Source organism: Tachyglossus aculeatus, chromosome X1 (genome assembly GCF_015852505.1).
Source record: "Tachyglossus aculeatus isolate mTacAcu1 chromosome X1, mTacAcu1.pri, whole genome shotgun sequence".
Lineage (NCBI taxonomy): Eukaryota > Metazoa > Chordata > Mammalia > Monotremata > Tachyglossidae > Tachyglossus > Tachyglossus aculeatus.
Window position 1 is genome coordinate 107,716,386 of NC_052101.1, and position 22,020 is coordinate 107,738,405.

The following is a 22,020-nucleotide window of genomic DNA, read 5'->3' on the forward strand; positions in this document are numbered from 1 at the left end:
TACTGCTATTGCTAACTCTATTTTACTCTCCTAAGCAGCATGGCTCAGTGGAAAGGGCCCAGGCTTGGGAGTCAGAGATCATGGGTTCTAATCCCAACTCCATCACTTGTCAGCTGTATGACTTTGGGCCAGTCACTTCACTTCTCTGGGCCTCAGTTCCCTCATCTGTAAAATGGGGATGAAGACTGTGAGCCCCACGTGGGACAACCTGATCACCTTGTATCCTCCCCAGCGCTTAGAACAGTGCCTTGCACATAGTAAGCACTTAACAAATGCCATTATTATTATTATTGTTAATACAATGCTCTGCGCAGAGTAAGTGCTCAATAAATATGATTGATTCAAATCTACTTAAGAAAAAGACATCCTGAGAATGACGTTTGATGCCGTGCTTACCACTATGTTACTAACCGGAAAAGCATCTGGTGTTAGAGAATTTTTCTTTTTGTTAGAAATGTGCATTAGCTGGGCAATACAGAGATCTGAATGCTGTTCAACATTGAAGCTCAGCTGTTCTTTGGGGAATTACTGTTGCCTTTGCTTTGCGGAGGAAGGTTTTTTGAGTTTTTGAGAGGAGGAAACATTTATCCTCTCTGATTTGAAATTAACCATTACCAGATGGCTTTACACCCAGCTATGTGGTGGGGATGTGGTGATTGTTTCCAGTAACTCCAACCTTACAACATTTAACAATGAAGAATCAAAAATATGGAGAGGATTAAAAACTTCTTATTTCTAGTCTTCATTAAGCACTGGCTATGTGCAGAAAATTGTACAGGGCATTGGAGTCTATACAAGATGAGCCATAAAGGACACACAGTCTATGTGGTGGGGGGAACAGACACAGAAAACAAAAATGAATCACTAACAACAATAAGAGCAAATGGAAGTTCCACCATCCAAGTTAAGATAAAAATATGTAATACAAACAGTACTGGGAGGGAGCAGTCCTCCATCTCCTCCCCAGTCCAGTCAACAATCCTAGATGAAAATACCGCTGCAATCTTCCCAACCTTGAGAAAGTTGTGGAGGCTGGCTTGGCTCCCATAGCATTACTGTGCCCATTGAGCAGCCCCTTTGGACTCCTGATCTCCTGGTGATTTGGAGCCCCGTGAATCCTTACTTCTCCCCAATCTCCACTCCCACAGTGTCTGGCAGAATGTGTATTCAGCCATCAAGCAAATTCCTCCTCTCTCCCCTCCCCCTAGGTCCTCCTCTCTCCCTCACCCCATCCTATGGGCCCTAGGAATTCATGATGGCATGGAGAATGGAAAAATGGAAAGGAGGGTTGAAGAAGAAAAAAACAAAGCTGGCCACCATACTCACTAGACTCTGGGCAAGCAGTAGTAAATCTGGGTCTATGGAAGGCACCATTGCCAATGTCTTGTGGAGGATTGTACATTGGACAGATGGCTCTGGGTGCTGTTGAAATAAATTGGAGATTTACAGAAGGAAGAGGCAATTGAAAGCCACTTGCAGTGTCTCGTCTTTGGATGTCAGAGGTGTCTGGCAGAGCTTAGTAAATGAAAAGCAAAATCAGAATTCTTAAGAGTGTAAAACTTTGCAACTCCAGATAAGATTTATTTGGCAGGGAATGTGTCTGCTAATTTTGTTAGATTGTACTCTCCCAAGCACTCAGTAAGTGCTCCATAAATACCATTGATTGATTAGTAATAATGATTGTGGACAAGTGTGTCTTCCCACTTCTTAAATACTTCAAATGATTGCCCATCCATATCAGCATCAAACTGGAACTCAACATCACCTTTATAGAGAAGTGGCGTGGCTCAGTGGAAAGAGCTTGGGCTTGGGAGTCAGAGATCGTGGGTTCTAATCCCGGCTCTGCCACTTGTCAGCTGTGTGACTTTGGGCAAGTCACTTAACTTCTCTGGGCCTCAGTTCCCTCATCTGTAAAAATGGGGTTGAAGACTGTGAGCCCCACGTGGGACAACCTGATTACCTTGTATCTACCCCAGCACTTAGAACAGTGCCTGGCACATAGCAAGCGCTTAACAAATACCAACGTTATTATTATTATTATTATTTAAGGCACTTAATCAGCTCTTCCCGTCCTACCTTATCTCCTCCAAGAGCCCTTCCCTGACTAAGCCTTCATATCCCACCATTTGCCCTCCCTTCTGTATTGCCTAAGCATTTGGGCTATACCCCTTCAGCACTTTGAGTTTTGCCCCTCCCACTACAGCACTTACATACGTATCCATCTGCAGTTGATTTTGATGTCGATCTCCCCCTCCAATCTGTAAATTCACTGTGGACAAAGATCATGCCTACCTATTCTACTGTATTGTCCTCTCCTTAGTGCAGTGCTGTGCACAAAGTAAGCACTCAGCAGATACCATTGATGGATTAATTATTAAGCACTTCCTATGTACCAAGCACTGTCCTAAGCACTAGGGGCAGATACAGTACAGTTAGATTGGATACAGTTCCTTTTCCGCACGAGGCTCACATTCTAATTGGGAGGGAGAGCCAGTATTTACTTCCCATTTGACATGTGAGGAAACGGAGACACAGATAAATTAGGTGACTTGTCCAAGTCAGAGCAGGCAAGTGGTGGAGCCGAGATTAGAAACCAGGTCTCCCGACCCCCGGTCTTGTACTCTTTCCACTAGTCCATCTTGCCTCTTGATGTACATTAAAAATGTACATTAAAAACATACATTATCTGTACCTGTACAGGCTCTCTCTCCACATATGTAACACTGAGGGAAGGCCACAGGATTTCAGAGATGCCACCATTATCATCATCTTCAAGAAGAAAGGGGAGAAAGCAGATGGAGGAAGCCATCACAGAATTTTACTGCTCTCAATTACTGGCCAAATCCTCGCCAGAGTCCTCCTGGACTGACTACTAAAGGACATCTATAGCCATGCATTCCCAGAATCAAAATGCAGCTTCAAGCCACAGCAGGGCATAGTCGACATATCCTTCGCTGCACCCCAGACACGGGAGAAACACAGGGAACAGCATCGAGACATATATACGGTGTTCGTCACCTGCTCAGAAGCCTTTGACAGTATTAGTGGGACTGAACTCTGGCAACTCCAGCAAGGCTTAGTGGAAAGAGCCCAGGCTTGGGAGTCAGAGGTCGTGGGTTCTAATCCCGGCTCCGCCACTTGCCAGCCGTGTGACTTTGGGCAAGTCACTTAACTTCTCTGTGCCTCAGTTCCCTCATCTGGAAAATGGGGATTAAGACTGTGAGCCCCATGTGGGACAACCTCATTACCTTGTATCTACCTAGCGCTTAGGACAGTGCTTGACACATAGTAAGCACTTAACAAATGCCATTATCATCATCAACTGGAAAGCAAAATTGGCTGATCTTAGAAATTTATCAGGATTCTGAGATCAAAGCGCTGAGGACTGGCAACCAGTTTGAAGGAGATTTAGATTATGTATGCCCTATTCTTGGCACCCCCTCCAGACAACACCAGTGACCCAGAGGTGAATTCTTTTGATTGGGTAACATATTGTCTGGTGGGGAAGGATAGACACGGAGGTAAACCAACTGAATCAAGAAGATTGTGTCTTTTGGGAGACTCAAAGACAGAGTATGACAACCAACATTGCCTCAGGATTCAGACCAAATACAAGGTGCCCAAGACACTTGTTGCATCCAACCTTCTTCATGGCTGGGAGACTTCAGAAGATGTAAAAGAATAATAATAATAATAATGGTATTTGTTAAGCCCTTCCTGTGTGCCAAGCACCGTACTAAGCTCTGGGGTAGATACAAGATAATCAGGAGGGAGAACAGGTATTGAATCCCCATTTTGCACATGGGGGACCTGAGACAGAGAGAAGACAAGTGACTTGCCCAGGTCACACAGAAGGTAAGTGGCGGAGTCAGGAGTGGAACCCAGGACCTCTGACTCCCAGGCCTGTGCCAAGTTGAGAGATGGCAGCATGTCATGCAGCAGTCAGACACTTTGGGAATATCGCGACACCAGGATGAAGAAACGAAAAGTGAATCAAGCACTGTGGATAACATGCAACAGAGCAGCCAAGAGCAATCTTTGCAGGGGCCCGAAACAAAAGGCATCGTCAGTCACATTGCTCCGTGATATCTGCAAACAGATGAAAAAAAAAATCTCACCGTCTGCCACATCTTCAGACTCAAAAGACAGCTGCGTAATCTTCGTAGTATATATAAGTACTTAATTCAGAAACATTGAAAGAATTCATGAGCTCCCTTGGAATACAACCTGCGTTGTTTGGTGACTTTTGACATGATATGTCTGCCTGTCCCCACATCACCGCTGAGCACTTCAGGTAAGTAAATTCCTTCCCCATTTCCTCTTCCCTTCATCCTGCCACTTTCCTGCCCTCCCCTGCAAGGGGGGAAAACAGATACAGGGGATCGGAAAGGTGAGTTTTAAGTGGCAGGTCAGGGAGCGTAGTTCATACGTGTCCCATACGATGCAGTACATCTGGACTCATTTCACTGACTTGCCCAGGATTAGGCATCAAATTGTAGTATATCTGAGATTACCACTCAGACTGAGTTAGACTGTAACGTCCTCCGTTGAGCTATAAGCGTCTTGAGGGCAGGAATTTTTTTTTTTGCAGGCAGTCTTCCATTTATGAATTGTGGTACTCTAACTCCCCGGCCTTAGGACACTCACCCCTTTTATGGCCTAAACTGTGCCTCCCCAGAGGTAAAATGGATGTGTCAATCCTCCAAGCAAACAGGTATTTAACCCCAATCAGTGGTATTTATCGAGCACTTCCTGAGTACAGAGCATTGTACTAAGGGCTTGGGAGAGTGCACTACCACAAAGTTGGTAGACATGTTCCCTTCTCTTCTTTTCACTCACCCTCTTTTCTCCCCAGAAATTGTGTCCTTGTGTGCCAACTTCCATGCACCCTCCCCTCCTCCTCTGTTGGCCAGTGAACATGGTCGGACTGGCCCTTTCTCCAGCTGCAGCCTCCCCCCGAATTGGGACACCCCCCCCCCCCCCCCCCCCCTCCAGAGCAGCATGAGAAGCAGCATGGACTAATGGAAAGAGCACGGGCTGGGAGTCAGGGGACTGGGGTTCTAGTCTGGATTTTGCCACTTGTCTGCTGTGTGAACATGGGCAAGTCACTTGACTTCTCTGTTCCCACATTTCCTCATCTGCAGAATGGGGATTAGACATAATAATAATAATAATTGTGGTAATTGTTAAGCGCTTACTATGTGCCAAGCACTGTTCTAAGCACCGGGTTAGATACAAGGTTATCAGATTGTCCCAGGTGGGGCTCACAGTCTTAATTCCGATTTTACAGATGAGGTAACTGAGGCACAGAGAAGTTAAGTGACTTGCCCAAAGTCACACAGTAGACAAGTGGCAGTCAGGATCTGTTCTTCCTTTTATTTCGCTTGGAGTCTCACGTGGTACCAGGACTGTGTCTAATCTGATTGAATTGTAAGTGCTTAAATACCACAATTATTATTTTATTAGAGCTGTAGGGACCAGGCTGGACAAGTTGGGGCTGGGGTAGGGGGAGGAGAAAGAGAAGGAGGAGAAAGCCTAGTAGGGACCACTGCCCTCCCTTTTACCTTCCCCGCTTGCAGCCTCTGGGCTTGTGCTACAGGCATGGTCACAGAACCGGGGACGAGGGAAGAGTCCAAAGACTGTCCGTGCCTCTATTGTACTCTCTCAAATGCATAGTAGAGTACTTTGCACAGAGTAGATGCAATTTTTTGTAATGGTGTTGTTAAGTGCTTACTCTGTGCCGGGCACTGTACTACTACTAATAATAGCATTTATTAAGTGCTTACTATGAGCAAAACACTGTTCTAAGCACTGGGGAAGTTAAAAGGTGATCACGTTGTCCCATGGGGGGCTAACAGTCTTAATCCCCATTTTCCAGATGAGGGAACTGAGGCACAGAGAAGTTATGTGACTTGCCCAAAGTCACAGAGCTGACAATTGGCAGAGTCGAGATTTGAACCCATTACCTCCGACTCCAAAACCCATGCTCTTTCCATTGAGCCACGCTGCTTCTCTTCGTCATGCATGTGTGTCATGCATACTGCCTAGGGTGCACTGTGTTTATCAATACAGAGTTTCCCTGTATATGCCTATCAGTACATGAGCATAGAAAAGCAGCATGGCTTAGTGGAAAGAACACGGACTTGGGAGTCAGAGGACATGGGTTCTAATCCCAGCTCCTCCACTTATCAGCTGTGTGACTTTGGGCAAGTCAGTTAACTTCTCTGTGCCTCAGTTACCTCATCTGTAAAATGGGGATTAAGACTGTGAGACCCCTGTGAGACAACCTGATCACTTTGTAACCTCCCCAGCACTTAGAACAGTGCTTTGCACATAGTATGCACTTAGTAATTATAATAATAATAATGGCATTTATTAAGCGCTGGGGGTAGATACAAGATAATCTAGGTTGGACACTGACCCTATTCCATACAGGACTCACAGTCTTAATCTACTTTTTACAAATGAGGTAAATGAGGCCCAGAGTAGTGAAGTGACTTTCCCAAGGTCACACAGCAGTGGCAGGGCCGGGATTAAAACCCAGGTCCTCTGACTCACGGGCCCAGGCTCTTTCCACTAGGCCACACAGCATCTCAATGTTGTTGATTGATTGAGTTTTCAAGTCAGTGAAACTGAAGCCTGGAATTCAGTCCTTTTTCTAAATGTGAGGCTGTTGGTTTCTTGCAGTGTTCTGGAAACAGAGCTGAAATGGACACTTGTTGACATAAAACTTAAATCTATTTTACTAAGGCAGACAGTTCTTTACTTTTTTGTGTATTTTATTAGATCAATTATAACACGTCAGTAAAGTAGCTGCTTTTTCAAACGTTCTTGCTCGTACCAAAATCCCAGAAGGTAATTTTGAAACCCATAACCCCTTCTGATAGCAGTGTGTGAAAATATGTCGAAACATGCAAAGTAACTGTATATAGTGAGAAATTGCCATCTTGTTGTAGATGCATGCATCCAATGGGATTTTCATGTTAATCCATCAATCAGTGGTGTTTATTGAGAGTGTACCATGTGCAGAGCACTGTGTTAAGTACTTGGGAGAGTACAGTATAACAGAATTGGTAGACATGTTCCCTAACCACACCGAGTTTACAATCTAGACGAGGAGACAGACACAAATATAAACAAACTGCAGCTGTGTACTTAAGTTCTGTGTTTGCATATAACAGTGCAATCACAATGCAGTCAGTCAGTGCATAGTGAGTATCTTCTTTGTGCAAAGCAATGTACAGCATTGTGAGGAACAAAAAGAAGTAGAAGACATGGTCCCTGCCCTCAAGGGGTTTATGTTTCATGGAGGCAGGACAGACACAGATAGATACCTTCTGGTGACGCCTCTACCACCCCCTCCAGATTCTTGTAGCCGTCATCTACCGACCTCCGGGCGCCACTTCCAACTTCTTTAACGACTTTGACCCATTCCTCACCTTCCTTCTCTCCTTCTCCATGCCCACTCTGATCCTCGGAGACTTCAATATCCACATGGATATCCCTAACGACTCCTCTGCCGCCCGCCTTCTATCTCTCCTTGACGCTGCCAACCTCTTCCTCCACCCCACCTCACCCACTCACCAACTTGGTCATACCCTTGACCTCATCATCTCCTACCGCTGCACTGTGTCCACCCTCACCAACTCTGAAATCCCTCTCTCTGATCATAATCTTCTCACCTGCCTCCTCACTCACACTCCTTTCCCCTGTGAATCTGTATTACTCCCTCACAGAGATCTCCGCTCTCTGGACCCCACCCATCTTTCGGAGCGCCTCACACCCCACCTCGCCACCCTCTCTTCTCTACCCAGTCTTGATGATCAGATTACTGCTCTCAACTCTACCCTTTCTACTCAGCTAGACTCACTCGCTCCCCTTTCCCTTCGCCGCTCTCGCACCACTAACCCACAGCCCTGGATCACTGCCACTGTCCGCCTCCTTCGCTCTTATGCTCGAGCTGCCGAACGCTGCTGGCGAAAGTCTAAACACCATGCCAACCTCGTTCACTTCAAGTTTATCCTTTCCTGCCTTAACTCAGCCCTCTCCTCTGCCAGACAAAACTATTTCTCCTCCCTTATTGACACCCATGCCCATCACCTCCGCCGGCTCTTCCGTACACTCAACTCCCTTCTCAGGCCCCCGGTTCCTCCCCCTCCTCCTTCCCTCACCCCCAACGATCTGGCCTCTTACTTCATTAACAAAATTAAATCCATCAGGTCCGACCTCCCCAAAGTCTCTTCCCCCCTTTCTCCATCCCCCCGGCTCTCAACACTCTCTGCTACTCTCCCATCCTTCCCAGCAGTGTCCTCAGAGGAGCTCTCCTCCCTCCTCTCAAGTGCTACTCCGGCCACCTATGCTTCTGACCCCATTCCCTCTCATCTCATGAAATCTCTCGCTCCATCCCTTCTCCCCTCCTTAACTTCCATCTTCAACCGCTCACTCTCCACTGGTTCCTTCCCCTCTGCCTTCAAACATGCCCATGTCTCTCCCCTCCTAAAAAAACCCTCTCTTGACCCCACCTCACCTTCTAGTTATTGTCCCATATCCCTCCTACCATTCCTTTCCAAACTCCTTGAACGAGTTGTCTACACTCGCTGCCTAGAATTCCTCAATAACAACTCTCTCCTCGACCCCCTCCAGTCTTGCTTCCGTCCCCTACATTCCACGGAAACTTCCCTCTCAAAGGTCACCAATGACCTCCTGCTTGCCAAATCCAACGGCTCATACTCTGTCCTAATCCTCCTCGACCTCTCAGCTGCCTTTGACACTGTGGACCACCCCCTTCTCCTCAACACGCTATCTGACCTTGGCTTCACAGACTCCGTCCTCTCCTGGTTCTCCTCTTACCTCTCCGGTCGTTCTTTCTCAGTCTCTTTTGCAGGCTCCTCCTCCCCCTCCCATTCTCTCTCACTGTGGGGGTTCCCCAAGGTTCAGTGCTTGGTCCCCTTCTGTTCTCGATCTACACGCACTCCCTTGGTGACCTCATTCGCTCCCACGGCTTCAACTATCATCTCTACACTGATGACACCCAGATCTACATCTCTGCCCCTGCTCTCTCCCCCTCTCTCCAGGCTCGCATCTCCTCCTGCCTTCAGGACATCTCCATTTGGATGTCTGCCCGCCACCTAAAGCTCAACATGTCGAAGACTGAACTCCTTGTCTTCCCTCCCAAACCTTGCCCTCTCCCTGACTTTCCTATCTCTGTTGATGGCACTACCATCCTTCCCGTCTCACAAGCCCGCAACCTTGGTGTCATCCTCAACTCCGCTCTCTCATTCACCCCTCACATCCAAGCCGTGACCAAAACCTGCCGGTCTCAGCTCCACAACATTGCTAAGATCCGCCCTTTCCTATCCATCCATACCGCTACCCTGCTCATTCAAGCTCTCATCCTATCCTGTCTGGACTACTGCATCAGCCTTCTCTCTGATCTCCCATCCTCGTGTCTCTCTCCACTTCAATCCATACTTCATGCTGCTGCCCGGATTATCTTTGTCCAGAAACGCTCTGGGCATATCACTCCCCTCCTCAAAAATCTCCAGTGGCTACCAATCAAATTGCGCATCAGGCAGAAACTCCTCACCCTGGGCTTCAAGGCTGTCCATCACCTCGCCCCCTCCTACCTCACCTCCCTTCTCTCCTTCTACAGCCCAGTCCGCACCCTCCGCTCCTCCACCGCTGATCTCCTCACCGTACCTCGCTCTCGCCTGTCCCGCCATCGACCCCCGGCCCACATCATCCCCCTGGCCTGGAATGCCCTCCCTCTGCCCATCCACCAAGCTAGCTCTCTTCCTCCCTTCAAGGCCCTGCTGAGAGCTCACCTCCTCCAGGAGGCCTTCCCAGACTGAGCCCCTTCCTTCCTCTCCCCCTCGTCCCCCTCTCCATCCCCCCATCTTACCTCCCTCCCTTCCCCACAGCACCTGTATATATGTATATATGTTTGTACATATTTTTTTTACTCTATTTATTTATTTATTTAATTGATTTGTACATATCTATTCTATTTATTTTATTTTGTTAGTATCTTTGGTTTTGTTCTCTGTCTCCCCCTTTTAGACTGTGAGCCCACTGTTGGGTAGGGACTGTCTCTATATGTTGCCAATTTGTACTTCCCAAGCACTTAGTACAGTGCTCTGCACATAGTAAGCGCTCAATAAATACGATTGATGATGATGATGATGATGATAGGTGTAAACACAAGCAGCAGAAACATAGAAGCTTTTATAAAAATCAATTACAACTACAGTAAAATTTCAGACTGTGTGGAAGAATAAGAGCAGTTGGGATAACTTGATTCTTTGACGGGCTTAGGGCCAGGAGGTGAGTGTAAAACTGGGTTTTTAAGGAGGGGAGATTAGATGGTTTGGTGAAAGGTGTAGGGCAAACACTGTAGATTGTGAGCGATCTACAGGTTTCCCTCTTCCGTAAAATAGGGATTTAAATACCTGTTCTCCCTCCTACTTAGACTTTGAATGCTGTGTGAAACAGGGATTGGGTGTGATCCCCATATACTTTGTCTGCCGCAGTGCTTAGTACAGTGCTGGGCGCATAGTAAGAGCTCATCAAATACCACAATCAATATTATTTTTGCTATTCCTAAACATCGTGATGGTAAGAAATCAAGCAAGAAGCCAATGGAATAATTGGAAAATATAAACAATTTTATGTTGTCTAGCAACTTGTACTCTGAGTGGTTAATTATAGTCTGCCTAATATCCATTTTACTAGGCAGGAGCCTAATGAAGCTTAAATATTGGTTGCCTTACCAAGCCAGTATTCATCAACCAATTTTTTATGTTAAAACGAAACTCGGCTTCATGTTAATCAAATGAAAACTCATATGAGTGAAAACCCAATCTTTTTTTCTTCCATGAAAAATAGGTAGCTCTCAAATAGAGTAGAAGGACAACTGCAGGAAGATCCCATGTGTGCTTTTTTGCTAAATGCCATCTGTGGTTTAATAAAATTGATAGCTCTTTCTTCTGTTAATCACAATGTCATAATATCAGAAATTACTCTTCATATTTATTTATTTATTTTACTTGTACATATCTATCCTATTTATTTTATTTTGTTAGTATGTTTGGTTTTGTTCTCTGTCTCCCCCTTTTAGACTGTGAGCCCACTGTTGGGTAGGGACTGTCTCTATATGTTGCCAATTTGTACTTCCCAAGCGCTTAGTACAGTGCTCTGCACATAGTAAGCGCTCAATAAATACGATTGATGATGATGATAGCCAAGATGACGAGGCCCTTGGCTTCTTGTCTGATTTAACAATGTGAATAAGAAATCGTTTGTTTTCCCTCTGTTGTCTCAGAGGGTTGAATAGAAGCAAGCCAAATGGCCAGTTGGCTTATGTATGCGGTCGTGGTTGATTTGGTTCACCTTTGGACCGGCTCAGGTTCGAAAAAGGCACTTCTGCTTCTCTTTGTTAGTGCTTGCGATTTTGGTCTTTGCGGCTTTTTTTAGTAGTATTATCATTTGTGTCAGTCGTGTCTCCCCCACTTGTAAACTTTTTGAGGGCAAGCTGGTGCTTTTTTAGTATGCTGCCCATGGAGAGCATCACAGATAGTCTGGGAAGGCACACAAAAAAAGCACAGCTCCATTCCCGTCGGATCGCCTAGTGGCTAATCCCCCTGTACGTGTGCTGGTTTGTCACTGGGTCAGGTCTACTCTAGGGAACGAAGTGCACTTGGAAATGAATTATTCCCTCCAATGGCCTCTTGCACTTGGAAGTGAATTATTCCCTCCTCTGGCCTCACAACGTTCTGAATTGTTTGAATGCCACGATGATGTCGTTGAGGCATTCCTTTCGAATAATAATGAACAATTCACCTTGGCACTATCGATCAACACAATTTTCACACTGTAAAGAATAACCAACTCACTTTGGCTCTGATGATGACTAGAGCTGACATATGATTTCAGAAGCAAAGAAGTGAATGACCGGCCTAATTTAGATCTATGGTACATGCCATCCCTTGTGGAAACGGATGCGGAGTGAAATAGTATACCAGGAGATGCCTGGGGGATCCTAAGTCTTTCTAAGGGACGTGTTGAAGTCGATTCAGAAACGGCTTCATGGCCACCACCAAACAGCTGCTGAAGCTCTCGGTTCTGGCCTCTCCATCCAACATAGTTGAGGAATCTCACTAACCCCTCATTGTCTCAGTTAGATTCAGACCTGAAAGTCTACAGTCCTACAAAAAGAAAAAAAGGGGGGAGGAAGAAAGAGGAGACTAAGTATCTGTCATCCTATCAATCAATCAATGGCATTTATTGAGTGCTTACTGTGTGCAGAGCAGTGTACTAAGCACTTGGGGGAGTACAATATAACAGAGTTGGTAGACACATTCCCTGCCCAGAGTGAGCTTCCCCAGGCCTGGAACTCTCTCCCTCTCCTGTTCATTCAGTCAGTCGTAATTATTGAGCATTTACTGTGCTTACAGTTGGGAAAGTACAATACAACAATAAAGACACATTCCCTGCCCCCAGTGAGCTTACAGTCGGGGGTGGGGGGATGACACAGACATGAATACAAATGAATAAATTACAGATATGTACACAAGTGATGTGCGTTTGGGAGGGGTGAAGAACAAAGAGAACAAGTCAAGGCAACGCAATAGGGAGTGGGAGAAGAGGAAATGGGGGTGTGGGGAGGCCTAGTCTGAGAAGGCCTCTTGGAAGAGATGTGCCTTCAGTAAGGCTGTGAAGTGGGGGAGAGTAATTGTTGGATTTGAGGGAGGGTGTTCCGTGCCAGAGGCAGGACATGGGCAGCTGGGGGTGGGGGTGGGGGTGGGGTGAGACAGGTGAGACCAAGCAACGGTGAGAAGGTTAGCACTAGAGGAGCAAAGAAGTGTGTGGGCTGGTTTGTAGGACAGTAGGGAGGTGAGATAGGAGGGGCCAAGGTGTTTAAGTGCTTTGAAGCCAATGATGAGAAGTTTTGGTTTGATGCCGAGGTGGATGGGCAACCACTGGGGTTTTTTGAGGAACAGGGTGACATGTCCTGAATGGTTTTGTAGAGAGATGATCCGGGCAGCAGAGTGAAGTATGGACTGGCTCTCCATCAAGGCTCTCTATCACCTCGCCCCCTCCTACCTCACCTCCCTTCTCTCCTTCTACATCCCAGCCCGCACCCTCTGCTCCTCTGCCACTCATCTCCTCACCGTGCCTCGTTCTCTCCTGTCCCGCTGTCGACCCCCGGCCCACGTCCTCCCCCTGGCCTGGAATGCCCTCCCTCCGCACATCCACCAAGCTAGCTCTCTTCCTCCCTTCAAGGCCCTACTGAGAGCTCACCTCCTCCAGGAGGCCTTCCCAGACTGAGCCCCCTCCTTCCTCTCCCCCCTCTCCAGTCTTACCTCCTTCCCTTCCCCACAGCACCTGTATATATGTATATATGTTTGTACATGTTTATTACTCTTTTTATTTTACTTGTACATATCTATTCTATTTATTTTATTTTGTTAATATGTTTGGTTTTGTTCTCTGTCTCCCCCTTCTAGACTGTGAGTCCACTGTTGGGTAGGGACTGTCTCTATATGTTGCCAACTTGTACTTCCCAAGCACTTAGTACAGTGCTCTGCACACAGTAAGGGCTCAATAAATACAATTGATTGATTGATTGACTGGAGTGGGGAGAGAGAGAAGGCTGGGAGGTCAGCAAGGAGGCTGGTGCAGTAATCCAGGCTGGATAGGTTAGTATTACTGTGATAGCAATTTGGATGGAGAGGAAAGGGTGGATTTTAATGCTGTTGTGAAGGTGGGACCGACAGGATTTAGTGATGGATTGAATATGTGGGTGGAATGCCAGAGAGGAGTCAAGGATAATGCCAAAGTTATGGGTTTGTGAGACAGGAAAGATGGTGGTGCCGCCTATAATGATGGGAATTCTGACAGCCTGAAAACCCCACTTCCCCCAACAAGTCTTCCCCAACTAATTCCCTACACCCTAAACCACATCAACCCAATATTTCTGTATTAATTTAGTGTTTTGTATTCATATATACCCATTCTCAGCACTTGTGTATAAATGTATAGTCAATTATGCCATTTGCTCTACTTGAAAGTCTTTTTTGGGTTTTTTTTTCCATTAGGTGGTCTAAGGTCTTTGGGGGCAGGGAGCGGCTCTTCTGCTTTTGTTGTACTAAACCAAGCGCTTACTGTAGTACGTTGCACTCAGTGGGTGTACTCAGTAAATGCCATTATTATACGATTGAATGAAATTATTATCATTACTACTACTACTTTTCTGGCCTTTCCATCCTTCCAAGTGTCATTACCTTATATTCTAGACTGTGAGCCCATTGTTGGGTAGGGACTGTCTCTATATGTTGCCGACTTGTACTTCCCAAGCGCTTAGTACAGTGCTCTGCGCACAGTAAGCACTCAATAAATACAATTGAATGAATTTGAAACTCCTACAGGACAGGAGTTTTGTCTCCTCCACATGTTATCACATCTACTAGGTAGAAGATTGTACAGTCAACTTTTCATTGTGAATGGTGGGGGGGGTGTCAAAAGTGGGTGTGGATTTTAGTGAGAATGGGGACTGGAAGGGGGCCAGTTTCAAAGAGCTAACAGGCCAGAAAGCCACCCTTTCGACTTGTCTCATCCTTGATTAAAAATTCTGTGATTGTTTCAGACACCTGGGATAAGCAAGGTTGGAAGCCCAGCTGAAAAAGCTGCTGCTCTGTATATGTATTTAGTGATTGATCATTTGATTTTCATTTTGTATGTTCCGCCTCTAAAAAATATTCTAGCCCACCGTAAATAACTTGACTAATATATTTTAATGTGGAAAATTATTCTAAGCACATGTATATTTTGTACGTTATTATATTTATTTTATTAATGATGTGTATATAGCTATAATTCTATTTATCTATTTCGATGCTGTTGATGCCTGTCTGCTTGTTTTGTTGCCTGTCTTCCCCCTCTAGACTGGGAGCCCACTGTTGGGTAGGGATTGTCTCTAGGGATTGTCTCTATCCATTGCTGAATTGTACTTTCCAAGCGCTTGGTACAGTGCTTTGCAGACAGTAAGCGGTCAATCAATACGAATGAATGAATGAAATACATTTCGCTAGTTTAAATGTGAAATATAATATGAGGGAAAGCTTTACTGTCCCGTGCTTTGGTTTGTTTCCTAGATTCCAGCCAGTATTGCTCCAAAAAGGCGCAGGTGTGATTTTCTTAGACTAGCTCTAGGGGGTGCTGTTGTACTGAAAGTTTAAGTTAATTGGAGCTTTTTAATCTTAAAGGGGGAAGAAAATAGTCGAGTAAAAAAGTATATTTGACTTCCTTTTTTTAAAAAAAAACCCACTACGATCCAGAAAGTTGCATAACATCTGTGACAGGTAGAAAGCATTATAATTTACAATGGGTAATATTTCAAAAATAACAAAGCTCAAAAGATGCTGTTTAATGGTGTGTGCCTTTTACATATACTTGACAAATAACGTGGTAAAATGTACTTGCTATTGATATTACTGTATTTCAGCCTGAAGCATTTCAAACTGAAGAAAATCTGAGTGAATCGTTTGTGCTTGTGAATTTGGTCCCTGAAAGAGCATGTACATTACACAAATTAAAAAGATGGATTTTCACTGGTTTTTGATAATACCTGAACCTTGAACATCAAGACATTTGCAGAAACTTCTGAGTCTTTGCAAAGAATGATTTAACATTAATTTTTTCCACAGATTTTCTCATATTTTCTTGTTTTTTAAAGTAGTAATATAAATAATGGTATTTCTTGAGCACCCATTCTGCAATGCCCTGTACTTACAATGTGCCTTGGAAAGGCACATTGGAAAGAAGAGACATGTTCTTAAAAGAACAGTTAATCTGTATATATGTTTGTACATATGTATTACTCTATTTATTTTACTTGTACCTATCTATTCTATTTATTTTATTTTGTTAATATGTGTGGTTTTGTTCTCTGTCTCCCCCTTCTAGACTGTGAGCCCGCTGTTGGGTAGGGACTGTCTCTATATGTTGCCAACTTGTACTTCCCAAGCGCTTAGTACAGTGCTCTGCACACAGTAAGCGCTCAATAAATACAATTGATTGATTGATTGATTAATCATTAAAGTTTGAACATGTTTTCCAAAATGGCTGGAAAACTTTTGAGCCCAGTTTTAAAAGGAAGATCAGTTTTTTCCTCCTGTTTGTCACCCTTTTGGGGGTGAAGCTGTTTAATGTGATCTTCCTGCCCTTTTGCCGCTAGGTATCCTGATTTTCTTGTATCTACCTTAGTGCTTAGAACACTCCTGGGAACATAGTAAACACTGAACAAATAATGATTATAATTACTCTAAAGTTAAATTATCAATTTATGCCTCTCAGATGATTTGTTTGAATTGAGGTAATCTCTGGTAACTTTAATTTCCCTTACTGTACATCAGTTTGAGGTACCTATGCACGTAGCCCACCTAAGTACAACATCCCCACCTACAGCATTTATGTACATATATGGTTTGCTTCCCCTACCTATAGTTTATCTTAACGTCTGTCTCCCCCACTACATTGAAAACTCCTTGAGGGAAGAGGTCATGTGTACTCTCTCAATTGTGCGCTCCCAGGTGCTTAATACAGTGTTCTGCAAGGAGTAAGCACTTAATGAATAGCATTGATTGATTGATTAGCTCTTTTCATTCGGTGAAGGAAGAGAATGAACTTTTTAAGTGATACCATAATTAAAGAGTTAACCTAGCTTCTTGAAGAGAGGAGAAATTTTGAATTTAAGTGGAAACGGGTACCCTTGTACCAACTGGAATACGCTTCTCTCCCAGTATCTTTGAAGGTGCAAGGTTGTTTTTCCTCCTCTAAAAGGGCAATTTCTGACTAATTTAGTGTTATGGATGTAAAAATGTTGTTTTTCCAGAAATTATTACAATTGCTTTTTTGTAATATGCTTGGAAATTGTCGTCATCTTCAGCAACAGCAGCAAATGGCATTTATTAAGCATCCATTAGCACACGTTCCTCATCCAACTGGTTTGTACCTAGAAATCCAAAGTCGGAATTTAACAAGAGTATTTCCTGCCATCTATGCAGTCTATACTATAAAGCGAAAGATACCTCAGATTCAGAAAAGATGCCTGTCATTTATTTATTTTATTTTTTAACGGTATTTGTTAAGGTCTTACTATGTGCCAGGCACTGTACTTTGTGCTGGGGTAGATGCAAGCTAATCATGTTGGACACAGTCCCTATCCCACATGGGACTCACAGTTTTCATCCCCATCTGACAGATGAAGTAACCGAGGCACAAAGAAGTCAAGTGATTTGTCCAAGGTCACCCGGCAGACAAGAGGCAGAGACAAAATTAGAACCCAGGTCCTTCTTACTCCCAGGCATGTGCTCTATCTGCTAGACCATGCTGCTTCTGGTTTATATGATTCAATCTCATGAATTAAGGAAACAGTTTACTCAAAACTTAGCCTTGTGGAAAGAACGTGGGACTCAGTGCCAGGAGACCACTTGAATTTGAGTCCCAGCTCTGAGGTGCTAGCCTACTGTGTGACCTTGGGCAAGTCACTTAACATCTATGAGCCTCTATTTCCTCATCTGTAAAATGGAGATAAAATAGATTGTGAGCCTCGGGTGGATCAGAGACTGGGCCTGATCTCCTAAATCTTGTATCTAACTCAGTAAGCACTTAATAAATACCATAATTATTATTCCGGGTGTCCTGGAGTTACAAGTTCGGATCACAGTAGTGAAGTTAATGGTGATACTGTGCCCGTGAGAAGGGATTATATTTTTGTTTGTGAAAGCAGGAAAGCCGAATGCTTCCTTTTGAATGGGATTGATGGTCATTAGTATTTCTTGAACACTCACAGTGTGCCAGATTTAGCGAAGAATATGAATACAGCATGGTCTCTGTCCTCTAAGAGCTTCCAGTGACCTTTTAATGGGAGGGTACCTCAATTTCTTTGCCAACCTCCTTGCCTTCTCCCCACTGTGGAAACTGCAGCTACCCGCGTATGTTCACTCCACAGGTAGTTGAGCTTCTCTGGTGGTGTATGTTTCCAGTTCATAAAACTGGTGATATAGAAACTTCCAAATATTCGTTTAATTTTAGCACCAATCCTCTCTCCCCCCCGCCCCCAACCTCCCTCTCCACCATCCCCCCTCAAAACAACACCTTGGAATTGTATTCATATTGCAAATCACAGATTTTCATTCCCAGATGTAATGCATTTTAAAAATAAAAATCTCATATTTTAAGGTGGAGATAAAGACCATTTCAATGATTTTAAGGCTTCTCTAATAGTAGCTGATGAAAATGACCAAACACAGATTTTCATTCCCAGATGTAATGCATTTTTAAAATAAAAATCTCATATCTTAAGGTGGAGGTAAAGACCATTTCAATTATTTTAAGGCTTCTCTAGTAGTAGCTGATGAAAATGACCAAACAGGACAAATATAAATAAAGCAGAGTGAGGGGGTAGACTGTATAGAAGTATTGTAAATCTAAAAAGTTAAGCTCTCCATTTGGGCTGTGTGACAGTTTTAGTTGCCTACATCTTCTACCCTGTACTTGAAAAGAGGCCTCACTATTTTTTTTTCTTCTGTTCCCATTTTGCAGTGGCAGTGCTGCTTCCTGTCAAGGGCAGCTCTGACATGGCCACTTCTGTACAGACTCTCTACCTCCTCCTTCTCTTTCTTTCAAACACTCAATACATTTAGAGGCTGATCTTGTGCAGAAAATATCCCTGACATTTGAAGAGCTCCAGGGATTCATTGAGCATGCTCAGTCCTTCCCTCCTGCTAGAAAGAGGAAGCTAGTTTACATACGAGTCATACCAAGCATAGCCTGCATGTCAGTGCAGTTAACTTGCAGCGGGCTGTGAGGAGAACTAGCGTGTCTTTGTCCTAAGAAATGTTCTGTTTTTCTTTCTCTTTTTTTACGTTTTGATTTTAAGAAAGCTTGGTAAAGATCTTTGAAACTACTTAATAATTTTAGAGCGAAGACACGATAACACGGTCTCCAAATCAAAAACCCTTGAAGGGTTTTGTGTGTGTGTGTGTGTGCGCGTGTGTGTTTGTGTTTCTTTTTTGTTTTGTTTTGTTTTTTCGTTTTTTAAACTTTCACATACTTCGTTTTGGTAGTCAGAGGCTGGGCCTCTAGCTTTCTGAAGTTTAGGAAAGAGCCAGGAGCTACTCAGCAACAATTGATTTCTGAATCCTTCTCACTGTTTCTGGGCGAAAGCAAACAAGCTGGTCTTCTCTGCTAGCCCAATAAATGCTATTTATGAAGATGGACCTGTTGAACTACCAGTACTTGGACAAGATGAACAACAATATCGGCATTCTGTGCTATGAAGGTAGATGTTTTGTTTCAGAAATAGCCCCTTTTCTTTATGTGAATTCCATACCCTATTGTTTAGAGTTCTAACATCCTGTACATTTTGTTCTCTTTCTCAGGACGTTGAAGCATTCTGTCAAATCAGAGTTCAGTAATTCTTTGTCAGGCAATTTGTTGTGTTTTTTTTTTCTGTGAAAGAACTTTCAGTCGTTTTACTTGAGAGGCATTGCTTAAAGTATTTGTCAATAAACGGTCTTAGCCTTTTAACAGCAAAACCGTTTCTTACTGCTCTTTTAATGCTGCTCAGGAAGCGCTTTTAGAAAACGGATCTAGGTTGAGCCATGTATAGGTTTGGTGTTTAAATGATGTGGTGTTATGCGTATACTTCTATGCTTTGTAAAACTAAAACGGGAATTTTAAAATCGGTATCTCGGGACGAACAGTTACAGTAGGTTTTTGTTTGAGTTGAGTTTATTGTTCCGAACAATCAAGAATTTTGCTGTTCGGTTTGAGGCATTGGAAGGGCCCCTCTGTTTTAGAGCACAGACTGGCCCTTTGTTTGACTTCTCATTTCCTGTATAGCTCTGACATTGAAGGATGTTCCTCCACACTCTGGTCCCTTGTGGAAACAATTACACAACACACCAGAAAGTTAACTCTTAAAAACAAAACCCTGAATTGGTTGCGTTGCCTTACTTCCCGGCTAATGGTAGCTTGATGAGTCTCAGCATTTAGAACTACCTAAAGTTACCTCTGGTTGTAGTAACAAGGGAGAAATCGGCGCCTTAATCTCCTGGAGCTTTATCTACGTGCAATTCGAAGAAGTGGTAATGGCCTGGCTTGGAGTGGAAAGAAAGCCACCACTGAGCTAATTCAGCTTGGCAAAAGGAGTGTTTTTGCTGTAACCACATACAAACAGTGCAGAAATCTCCCCTCTGATTCAGCAGGAGTATTTTCCATGTTCTTTTAGAGAGTAAACTTGATATTTCTTTTGGAAAAGAAGCTGCAAAAAAACTTGAGGAGGGTGTTCATGACCCAGTTGTGTTCCCCTGGAAAAGACCAGAGGCCCATCACTCACAAGTGGGTTGAAATGCACCCTGAAACGTGTCCCTGCTCTCTGGCTATATTTTCAGTTGCCCCTGGGGACAAAGAACTTGTTTTTAGAATTAGAAAATACCCTCATTCTGCCATTGGTTTAGGTTAGAGTTTTGATGAATAACTTTCTTTGAGTCTGCACTATAACGACCTCGACTTGCTTTTTGAGCTCCCTTGGATGAGCAAGCAGAACTGATGGTAGGGTGAACTGAAAATCTTTCCTCTGATTTACCTGCTGTTTTAACAGAGTTGCCTCTTGAAACTTTGTTTCTTTCAGTGAATAAGAACTTTGTGCTGTTCATTGTTCTTCCCCTCCTCCTTCATCAGCTATTGTATGAGAAAATCGTTGTTTTCCTCGCTTAGGGGTCTGAACATCTTTGGGGAGTAGAACTCAGGTTCATTTTATGTCTCCAGCTGCTGGTGGAGGGGTAGATATGCTGAACTTCCCTGCATGGGTTGATTCATTGTTGTTTGTTTTACAATGTATAAAGGAGTCCCTTATGTGGCCTTCTGCTCTCCCCAAAGTTATTTATGCAGAAAAGAGACTCTGATTTTGAAAGTAAAATAGATGTATGGGAAACAAGAGATAATATGCTATAGTCTCTGTTTAGTTTAAACATCTGTTGCTATTTTCCTTATTATGGAAGTTAACATTATTTTAACACCAAAATAAACACATAGGAAATGAAGAAAAGCAAAGCAAAACTTGAGTGGTGTTTATAGTGAGTTGTTTATATCTTAGTGGTTTTCCCAGTGTAAACACCATTCACATCTTTACTGAACTCTGAAGGGTGTTTTTGGAGATGGGCACAGCACTCCCATGCCATCACTGTGGCATTTATTGTACAAGAGGGCCTAAATGCTGAAAGGAAGATCTTGCTGTTTCAGAGCTATCACAGCTTGGTTGTGTATGTTGAAGAACAAATGTCCTTTACCAGTCTGTTGATGAGGTTCCATTGAGTGGATACTTAAGCTCACTTCCATACTCAGGAGAATTAATTCTGTGAATGGGTTGTACAAATGTATTATGGATGGTTTTGTTCCATTTTCCATTCTGCTGCCGTTCATCACCGGGAACTTTTCCATTGGTTGCAGCTCTCCTCCTTTTACGCCATTATCCTTACTCCAATTTCTTCCCTTCCTTTCCTTCCCGCCTTTCTCCCCCAACCAAGGGGATAAACAAAAGAAATGAAGGAACAATAACAACCTTAGTTTAGGAGGACAGATTTTCCTGTTTTCACCAGCCATCTATAACTCACTAGTCTTCCATTGCCTGAGCCACCTCCTTCTGCTCATTCAAAGTCTCCTAAAACTCCCACCTTATGCAGGATGCCTTCCTAGACTAGGTGGATTGGGTGAGGACTTTGCTGTCTCTCCTCAAACCCCAGGCACTGCTCCCCAATAATTGTTCTTCTCTCTGAGGGCCATCAAGTCAAGCAAAGTAGAAAGAATAACTAAAATAAGCCTTAAAACTAAGTATAACACTTGATATCTGTATTTGCTTGGGGAGGGGGGGGAGGGCCATGGGTGTATATTTAATCACACACCAGGTCATTACTTCCTAAGGGACAGGGACTGGGTTTTAGGGTTTGTTCCTGCAGG

The 22,020-nt window shown here is 43.9% G+C and overlaps 1 protein-coding gene across 2 annotated transcripts in view; it reads left to right on the top strand.

Annotated features, from left to right (window-relative positions):
• VGLL4 (vestigial like family member 4) overlaps positions 1 to 22,020 on the top strand; it is a 164,154-nt gene that overhangs the window by 77,909 nt on the left and 64,225 nt on the right. Inside the window, exon 1 of one of the 2 annotated variants that reach the window (XM_038772309.1) lies at positions 19,261 to 19,342. The exons of the other annotated variant lie outside the window; for it this stretch is intronic. Within the exon in view, the coding sequence (XP_038628237.1) occupies positions 19,261 to 19,342 (82 nt within the window). Of the gene's footprint in view, positions 1 to 19,260; positions 19,343 to 22,020 lie in introns of those variants that run through there. 2 annotated transcript variants of the gene reach the window in all.